Raw genomic sequence first — 10,158 nt, forward strand, 5'->3', positions numbered from 1 at the left:
AGTAGTTGTGAAGCAGAATCCTAACACGGCAAAGATTTCATCTCCATGGTCACTTCCAACAAAGCTAGGCCTTTTCTTCTGCAGGAATGAGGGAGGATGCTGGTACTCATACAGGTATACAGCAGCACCTGCATCTATTAGTAGACAAATAGGGATGATATGTGTTTATCAAAGTGAGTGACAGTAAACATTAAATAGTGCTTCTAAGATTTGTATAACTGTGTCTAAAATTTACCTCTGTGAGTATTAGCAGCTTTAACTGCTGGAATGTTAAATAAAAGATCCCCAATCAATTCAGTCAACCCTTCTCTGTTTTTCACACGATCTTCACCAGTTCCAGTGTATTCATCTATCATCAGATCTCTCTTGAAAGAATCTTTGGGCTTGAAAATAATTAACAACACATCTGTCAAAGAAGTTTGAGCATGTTGAGGAAGAGTCATATTATAACACGAGACTGTGTCTGTCTTACATCAGGGTAGAGGCCGGATATCACGTTCACAACATGCTCCTGATCTAATCCTTCTGTCCAGTTTGGAGGAGCAAAGAACTAAAGGAATACAGAACAGCAATGCAAAAACATTTTTTTTATCTACTGGAGATCAGTATTCTTTTATTCACTCAAATGTCTGTACTTACATGAGTAAGCAGCCATCCCCCTTCATCATTATTAACACCAGTCATGAATGGCACAGTGAGGAGTTCATGTTTACGGAGCAGCTCATCCACAGGTTTCATCAAGAAGTGTCCATCAGCACTTATGGGATATCTAAATTGTGGATTCTGGAGAGAATGGACAGTTAAGACAGAATAAAAATAGTCAGTTCACAGAAATGTTGCAGAAGCCTCCAGACTCATATTCAAGTAATCTGTTCTCAGCAGTCTAGATCAGTGTTGCACACAGTATCTCACCTCTGCAACAGCCACTATAGGAGCAATATCAAGGTTTCTCATGCAGTCCCCAATCTTCTCTGTGCTTTCAATGCTACAGCCAGATGCATTTGCAACCATCTGAGGACAGATGTGAGGGATCAATGTCAAGAATTTAGGATAACAAATATGTTGTGAAATTCTCCATATTGTGCAAATAAAAAATTAGCACACTGCTTATTAACCTGTGCTGCTGCCAGAGGATTATTTGAGACAAGTAAATCCATTGCAGCTGTGCCACTCTCAGCAATGGCACGGTGGAACAGGCCATCAGACAATGGTGAGAGGAGCTGTTAGAACAGATAGAATTAACTTTGCAATGACATAACTGCACAATCTGTTCAAAACTAAACTAAACAAAAATACAGTGTATGTAAGGTACTTTATCTGTAGATTGATTCTTACCAGGAGAGATACACTCACTCCACCAGCAGATTCCCCAAATATGGTAACTAAATCTGGGTCTCCTCCAAAGTTGTGAATGTGCTGCTGGACCCACCTCAGAGCTTCTATCTGATCCAGCATCCCAAAGTTCCCTGATACATGCTCATCTCCAGTGCTGGATGGAACACAAAGTTAGAATCTATCAGATCACATTTACACCAGCTAGTAAAAATGAGTCAGCTTTGATTTTTTTTGTTCCTATGTTGCACAGATCACATACTTCTACAAGTTTTAATCGATGATAGAATCATTGAAACACAAGCATCTTTGTCACAAAAAACAAGCACAAACTTTGGTTCTTTTGAAATTTTGTCATAGGGCTTCAGGGAGTAAGACAAAAACCAGCCCTCTTGACAGAAGTGGAACAGTTAAACTAAATTTATTGGCTTTCTAACACAGACTTCTTGCTCTATTATAGTCCATAGGTTCTTGAAGAGGTTTCAGTCAGGACTTTGGAGAGGTCAGTCTCAAACCTTAATTCCAGCCTGATTTAGCCATTTCTTTACCACTTTTGACATGTGGTTTTGGTCATTGTTTTATTGGAACACCAAACTATGTCCAAAACTCATTTTAGGTTTTCCTGATAAATGTGGAGATAATTTTCCTTCTTCAATAATCCATTAATTTGTGTAAAGCACCAGCTCCACTGACACCAAAACCACCTCACAGCATAATACTGCTACCACCATGTTTGATGGTAGGTTTGCTTTCCAGGGGTTAAGGTCCTCACCTTCTCTCCTCTAAACATATTTCTGGTCACTGTGGCCAAATAGCTAAATTTTTGTTTCATCTGAACACAGAACCTTCCTCCAGAAGACCTTGTGATCAGCAGCAAACAACAGGTGACCCTTAAGGTGCCACTTCTGGAGGTTTTTTTTATGACACATGGGTTTCAATGAGGCTGCACAGTGGCGTAGTGGTTAGCACTTTCGCCTTGCAGCGAGAAGATCCCTGGTTCGCGTCCCGGCTTTCCCGGGATCTTTCTGCATGGAGTTTGCATGTTCTCCCTGTGCATGCGTGGGTTCTCTCCGGGTACTCCGGCTTCCTCCCACAGTCCAAAAATATGCTGAGGTTAATTGATTACTCTAAATTGCCCGTAGGTGTGAATGTGAGAGTGCTTGTTTGTCTATATATGTAGCCCTGCGACAGACTGGCGACCTGTCCAGGGTGTCCCCTGCCTTCGCCCGAGTCAGCTGGGATAGGCTCCAGCAGCCCCCGCGACCCTAGTGAGGAATAAGCGGTGTATAGATAATGGATGGGTTTCAATGATTCCATCACAGAAAACTCAGTTACAGGTGCCATTGGAAACTGTTACAGGTGCCATTGGAAACTGTTACAGGTGTTTTAAACATCATGCCTGTATCAATTGTGCATACTTTGCAACTTGAGTCTGTTTACCTGAGAAAGCCCAGAAGTCCCAAACGATACTGGATCAGAACCACAACCACATCCTGGTAAGCAGCCAGAGCAGATCCATCATACACTGAAGCTGACCCCAAAGTGAAGCCCCCACCATGGATCCAGACCATGACCTGGAAAAAATTAAAATGTACACATTTCTTCTTTACAGCAAAAAAGGACATTTTTACTTCTTTCCTACACAGCTCACCACATACTAGTCTCAATCAAGTGACATTAAACTGAACAAAGATTTTCCACAAAAAACTATGTTTAGAGTCAGTGCTCATTACAATCTAGGTCTAAATACTGGCATCACGTTGGACCTGCAGGAAAGAGTTCTTACTGGAAGTTTGGCATCTTCAGCTCTGCTTGCAGGAGTGTAAATGTTGAGGTAAAGACAGTCTTCTGAAATGTCTGGGACATCTGCAATCTCGGCACCAATCGCTTCAAGAAGATCCAGAGTAATCTTTGCATATTGAATACACCTGAAAAAGACATTTTTGATCAACAAATAATGGACATAATTCCTCCAAGTGTGGCATTCAAACACTGCAGCACATGTGTCTTACATGGGTGGCTGCTTGGTGGCGTCTCTCACTCCTTTCCATCCCTCTACAGGCTGAGGTGGAGCCAGTCTCAGGGAAGGACCTATGGGTGGCTTGGCAAATGGGACACCCAGGTAGGCATGGACTCCGGTCTCTTTGCCCTTTACACTCACATACTCACCTCTCAGGCTCCCAAGCTTTGTGTGGACTTCAGGTGCTGTCAGGATATTACAACTCAGTCAGAATCACAAATGAACACATCACAATTCAGTAATTTAATGTCACAGTGAAAGATACCTAAAGCTCCTAACTGACAAATGTAATTCCTCCAGATATCCACCATTCGGTTTTAAGTGGTACCTTATGTTTATATGAAAGTTTCCAATTAATTGTGGTCATATACACTACCACTCAAAAGTTTGGGGTCACTTAGAAATGTCCCTATTTTTGAAAGAAAAGCATTTTTTTCAATGAAGATTAATCAAATCCAGTGTAGACATTGTTAATGTGGTAAATGACTATTCTACCTGCAAACAGCTGATTTTTAATGGAATATCTCCATAGAGGTACAGAGGAACATTTCCAGCAACCATCACTCCTGTGTTCTAATGCTACATTGTGTTAGCTAATGGTGTTTAAAGGTTCATTGATGATTAGAAAACCCTTGTGCAATTATGTTAGCACATGAATAAAAGTGTGAGTTTTCATAGAATACATGAAATTATCTGGGTGAAAACTACGTAGTGTACAGGTTCAGGAGCAAGACCAGACCTCAATCAACCCCCTTCCCATAGTATGCCTATATATACCTCTCTGTCATTCCCACTTGTTGGTTCTCGCCTCTTGTGCCCCACCTACTCTTCCTATACTTCTGCCTACTTTTCCTGTCTTCTCCTTTTCCTGGATGGTCCACTGGCCCAGGAGCCGCTGCTGATCTCAGACTAAGACTCAGGTTTTGGGGGAAATCACACCACATCAGCTCATCACCAACATAATGATTGTTTGCATCCAATAAACCATCAAGCTTCAAATCAATGGTGTGGTCCTTGCTAGTGAACTGTAGGAGGGATTACTATAGTTTCCTGTCATCTTGGGAAACATAACATACATTGATGAAGTCCTGTTTGTTCTTTTATCACACGCCGTAGAGCAAAGTGCGTAAAAAAGGTGTGTCGTGAGAATCACTGTGATATTTTCGGACGAATATTGATGCTGAAATATGGAAAAAATTCTTCACAGAACTCAAATAACTGCTGCTTGTGAGCGTATATCTGTTAATATGAAGGTTCAGTTCACACTTGTTGAAAGTTAAACAGAAACGTTACTTGGTCCGACCAAGGACTCATCATCAGTGTAGTCATAGCTGCATCTAATGCTGAATATGAGTGTCGTCTGCGATATCAATGTGTGAAGAAACAAGTTGAGCATTACTGACCCTGCTCTAAATTGTCTTTATGTTGTAGGATCTTTTCTGGAAGGGTCTGAGTCATGAAAAAAAACCGATCCTTCTTCAGAGCTCGACCAACTACCTGCTCCTTCAAACCAATTGCCAGATACTCCTCTTCTGCTCCATACTTTGGCCAATGGGTGAGACCATCCCCATTAGGAGACCTGCACACATGTACACAGCAAAAGTTACAAACCAGTTTGTGTATCTCCATGTATACTATAACTTATAATCAGCACTAATTCCTACCCTGTGCGAGCAAAGTTGCCCCAGTAGCTCATCACGATTCTGCCCAACTGTTTCTCCTCTTCAGTGCATGATTCTAAAGTGATGATAAGCTGGTAAAACATTTTTGCACCCCAGAAAACACAGCCAGTAGAGGTATCTGGTGGTCTGTTGCACTTACCAGTTAATTTGGCATGGGTAGTTGTGAAGCAGAAACCCAACACCGCAAACAGTTCATCTGCATGGTCACTTCCAACAAAGCTAGGCCTTTTCTTCTGCAGCATTGAGGGAGGATGCTGGTACTCATACAGGTATACAGCAGCACCTGCATCTATTACCAGATAAATAGGTGTGATATTTATTATGTGCGACAGTTAATGTTAAATATCGCTTAGATTTACAAAATTGTGCATAAATAATTACCTCTGTGAGCATTAGCAGTTTTAATGGCTGGAATGTTAAAGATAAAATCCCCAATCAACTCAGTCAGTCCATCTCTGTTTTTCACACGGTCTTCACCAGTTCCAATGTATTCATCTATCATCAGATCTCTCTTGAATGCATCTTTGGGCTTCAAAAAATGAACAACACATCTGTCAAAGGAGCTAGAACATGTTGAGGAAGAGTCATATTATAACATCAGGCAGCATGTGTCTTACATCGGGGTAGAACATGGACATCACATTAACGATCTGCTCACGATCCACTCCTTCTGTCCAGTTGGGAGGAGAAAAGAACTAAAGGAAGACAGGAGCAGCTTTTAACTTGCAACACGTGCACAGAAGTAAAGCAAAGCCAATTCTTGATCATCTGGAGATCAGTAAACTCTTCATTCACTCAAAATTCTGTACTTACATTAGTAAGCATCCATCCCCCTTCATCATCATTAACACCAGTCATGAACGGTAGGGTGAGGAGTTCATGTTTACAGAGCAGCTCATCTGCAGGTTTCATCAAGAAGTGTCCATCAACACATACAGGATATCTCAAATGTTCATTCTGGAGAGAATAAAATGTGTCAAAGTTAAAACAGAATGAAAACAGTTAAGTAAAAGGGGAAGAGTTCACAGAAATGTTGAAGAGGAATTTAGGCTCACAGTCAACGAATCTGTTGTCATCAGTCTATATTAGTTTTCCACACAGTATCTCACCTCTGCAATAGCCACAACAGTATCAATATCAAGGTTTCTCATGCAGTCCCCAATCTTCTCTGTGCTTTCGATGCTACAGCCAGATGCATTAGCAGCCATCTGAGGACAGATGTGAGGGATCAATGTCAAGAATTTAGGATAACAAATAGTTTTGACACTGTCAATATTGTACAGACAAATAATAACCACACTGCTTACTAACCTGTGTCATTGGCAGAGGATTATCGGTTACAGCTATATCCATTGCAGCTGTACCACTCTCAGCAATGGCACGGTGGAACAGGCCATCAGACAATGGTGAGAGGAGCTGTTAGAACAGATAGAATTAACTTTGCAATGACATAACTGCACAATCTGCAAAAAATGGTGTATATTTAAAATACTTTTTCTGCAGATTGATTCTTACCAGAAAAGATACACTCATTCCACCAGCAGATTCCCCAAATATGGTAACTAAATCTGGGTCTCCTCCAAAGTTGTGAATGTGCTGCTGGACCCACCTCAGAGCTTCTATCTGATCCAGCAGCCCAAAGTTCCCTGATACATGCTCATCTCCAGTGCTGGATAGAATATACAGTTAGAGTCTCACAGATCATATTTACACCAGCTGATGCAACATAGTCAACTTTGAATTTGTGTTTCCATGTGGCACCATTCACACTGACAATAGTAACTTGAGTCTGTTTACCTGAGAAAGCCCAGAAGTCCCAAACGATACTGGATCAGAACCACAACCACATCCTGGTAAGCAGCCAGAGCAGATCCGTCATACACTGAAGCTGAACCCATAGTGAAGCCCCCACCATGGATCCAGAACATGACCTGGTAAAGAAATTTAAAAAGTTAATGTTTTCTTTAAAACAAAATTGACATTTTGACTTCATTCCTACTGATCTCACCATATAGGAATCCCAATCAAATGACATTAAACTGAACAAAGCCTTTCCTTACAAAACTAAACGGTTACAAAAATAGAACATTTCAGTTTAGAGGTAAACACATTGTAATCTGGGTCTAATTATTGGTATCGTTTCAGGCCTACAGCAAAGAGTTCTTACTGGAAGTTTGGCATCTTTAGCTCTGCTTGCAGGAGTGTAAATGTTGAGGTAAAGACAGTCTTCTGAAATGTCTGGGATATCTGCAATCTCAGCACCAATCATTTCAATAAGATCCAGAGTCATCTTTATGTTTTGAATACACCTGAAAAAGACATTTTTAATCAATAAATATTGTGCATAATTCCTCCAAGTGTGGCATTCAAACACTGCAGCACATGTGTCTTACATGGGTGGCTGCTTGGTGGCGTCTCTCACTCCTTTCCATCCCTCTACAGGCTGAGGTGGAGCCAGTCTCAGGGAAGGACCTATGGGTGGCTTGGCAAATGGGACACCCAGGTAGGCATGGACTCCGGTCTCTTTGCCCTTTACACTCACATACTCACCTCTCAGGCTCCCAAGCTTTGTGTGGACTTCAGGTGCTGTCAGGATATTACAACTCAGTCAGAATCACAAATGAACACATCGCAATTGACAGCAACAAAAGAAACAATAATTTATTAATATTTCAGTGGACAACACTTTCAGCAGAATTCCTCTAAATATGCAACACTTGTCATATCATGTCAAGTCATGTCTTGTGTTTATACAGTCACAGGTGTATACAAGGATGTGACAAGTACACCAGTTTTAGTATTACACTTTCCACTGGGTTACAGTCACATATAGTTGTAGAAGTGAAAGTAAGTGTATCGATACAGCAATGTCAAAATCCTCCATTACAAGTACACGTTCTGCATAAGAAATCTTACTTCAGTTCATAAGAATTAGCAGAAACATGCAGTTAAATTATTTTAGCCTAAGTACTTGTTTGGTGACTCAGGCTAATATATATTTAGAAATGACAAAACTAAATTATTAATACTGTACAGGGACGCCAGATACCGTTCAAAAGCTTGGGGTCCCCCAGGCAATTTCATGTTTTCCATGAAAACTCACACTTTTATTCATGTGCTAACTTAATTACAGAAGGGTTTTCTAATCATCAATGAGCCTTTCAACACCATTAGCTAACACAATGTAGCATTAGAACACAGGAGTGATGGTTGCTGGAAATGTTCCTCTGTACCTCTATGGAGATATTCCATTAAAAATCAGCTGTTTCCAGCTACAATAGTCATTTACCACATTAACAATGTCTAGATTGGATTTCTGATTAATTTAATGCTATCTTCATTGAAAAACTGCTTTTCTTGGGACATTACGAAGCCAATCGAATAGCTGGCTAATCGGGCCGAGTATCCAGAGCCCAGAAACTGCTATTCAGGCCAGTCCTAGTAAGAAGGAGGTCTGACAGACAGCAGATAATAAAAGATTAAAACTTGAATGGGAGAGAATGTCTGAGTGATCATGAGATAATTCACATGGGAAGAATTAAGAAAGTTTTGATGCACAAATCTATTTTCAGATTTTGGACTGCTCCCTTATCTTTGATTTTTGGTGAGATATTAGATCATTTGAAGATTCCGTAAAATGAAACCATGTGAAAAGGTCAACTGGAAAACTGTTTGGTGGAGCTTTTAACCACCAGAGAAATCTGAAATGTGACTCTGACTGCACTAGAATTTAGATAGGAGTGAGATATCAGAAGCCACAAAGGTTAGGAAGCCACTAATTTAATATTTAACTAAGTGTTATATTATCAAAGATTAAGATTCAACTTCATTGTTTTTGCACCAAGTACAACTAAATGCAGTCTTTGCATATCCCAGCTTGTTAATAATAATAATATGTTGGGCCTTGCTCAAGGGCTAACAGCTCCAGGCGACAACTTGGCAGTGCTGGGTCTTAAAATATGGAAATCATTTATTAAGGTAAGCTACCAAACACATGCTATTTAAATCTTTCTCAACTTCAAGGACTTGGCGACTATCTCTGCTTTTTTACTAAAAATGTATTCTGCAGATGCTGTGACTGCTGGTTGGACAAAACAAGCAATAAATGAAGTCACACTGGACTCTACAGCATGATAAAGTCTAGAATTATAGATTCTTAAGTCTTAATTTAATACATAACTGATGTTAAACTTTTGACAGGTCAAGTTTGTCGTGGAAAACACACCGATTTACTCATTTAAACTGGTCCTTTGAGAGACACCAGCTTCAAATTACTGTAGCAATAGACTGAACGATTGGAATAAAAATTTATGTGTGTTGACATATTAACTTCAAATAGGTGGGCAAATTTTCTTGTCTATGTTCAACCTTGTGAATAAGCAAGTTGAACAGTACAGCTATGAGTCTCTGTTATCCTTCTCCTTTATACACAGTGAGCTTATAGATAAGAGGTGACCTGGATGGAACGCAGAACCTGAGGACAGGTAAACTGGGACATCTGGGTAAGAAGTCATTCATGAGATACTTTTTTATTTTTAAATATGCAGCAATTGCTCCTAAATAGCGCCGCTGGATCTACATCTGATGTGTAATGTAGATATCTATGAGTTTACTCACCCTGCAGCTCCGCAGTAACGGCGAGAAATAAAAGGCAGATCAGAAAGCAGGAAGTTTGCTGTGCACGGAGCTCCATGGTCGTCCTGGTGTGGACGCTGCAAACAGGGATCGTCTCTTATAAAACGCTTCCTTGTTACTTTGACCCTAACAGAGCTGCACATAAGAGGCGACAGTATTCAAGATGCGACGTGATTCCGCAGCTTTTACACCACAGCAGCATCTGATCACAAACTAGGCGTTTTTTTCTGCCCTCAACTACCACGTGGTTCACTTGTTTCTCAGATCAGGAGCAAACACATCATCATTGGTCAACACTTCACATCCTGAGACAACTCCTCTGTGTCTGACGGGCTCATGACAGATAAAAAGTTACTTTAAGCACCTCAACAAACGTGAAACCACTAATCCTACCTCTGCATTGCATAATCTACATAATTCTGCTGCACACACCCAGGAGGATAGAAATCCCTCCTCTTTGGCCTGCAAAGCCCATTTATCTGTAAACCA

At 40.6% G+C, this 10,158-nt stretch overlaps 1 protein-coding gene across 2 annotated transcripts in view; it reads right to left on the reverse strand.

Moving 5' to 3' along the window:
• LOC111562986 (uncharacterized) overlaps positions 1–10,050 on the reverse strand; it is a 37,573-nt gene extending 27,523 nt beyond the window's left edge. For both annotated transcript variants that reach the window (XM_055009015.1, XM_055009014.1), the window contains exons 1-13: positions 9,652–10,050; positions 7,428–7,620; positions 7,202–7,343; positions 6,832–6,965; positions 6,550–6,703; positions 6,346–6,450; positions 6,144–6,242; positions 5,848–5,991; positions 5,652–5,729; positions 5,416–5,563; positions 5,174–5,323; positions 5,017–5,089; positions 4,756–4,931 (exon numbers count right to left, since the gene is read on the reverse strand). In XM_055009015.1, the coding sequence (XP_054864990.1) occupies positions 4,756–4,931; positions 5,017–5,089; positions 5,174–5,323; positions 5,416–5,563; positions 5,652–5,729; positions 5,848–5,991; positions 6,144–6,242; positions 6,346–6,450; positions 6,550–6,703; positions 6,832–6,965; positions 7,202–7,343; positions 7,428–7,620; positions 9,652–9,727 (1,672 nt within the window). In that variant the 5' untranslated portion in view covers positions 9,728–10,050. The remainder of the gene's footprint in view (positions 1–4,755; positions 4,932–5,016; positions 5,090–5,173; positions 5,324–5,415; positions 5,564–5,651; positions 5,730–5,847; positions 5,992–6,143; positions 6,243–6,345; positions 6,451–6,549; positions 6,704–6,831; positions 6,966–7,201; positions 7,344–7,427; positions 7,621–9,651) is intronic.
• Positions 10,051–10,158: the final 108 nt, after the last annotated feature.

Source organism: Amphiprion ocellaris, chromosome 3 (assembly GCF_022539595.1).
Source record: "Amphiprion ocellaris isolate individual 3 ecotype Okinawa chromosome 3, ASM2253959v1, whole genome shotgun sequence".
Classification (NCBI taxonomy): domain Eukaryota; kingdom Metazoa; phylum Chordata; class Actinopteri; family Pomacentridae; genus Amphiprion; species Amphiprion ocellaris.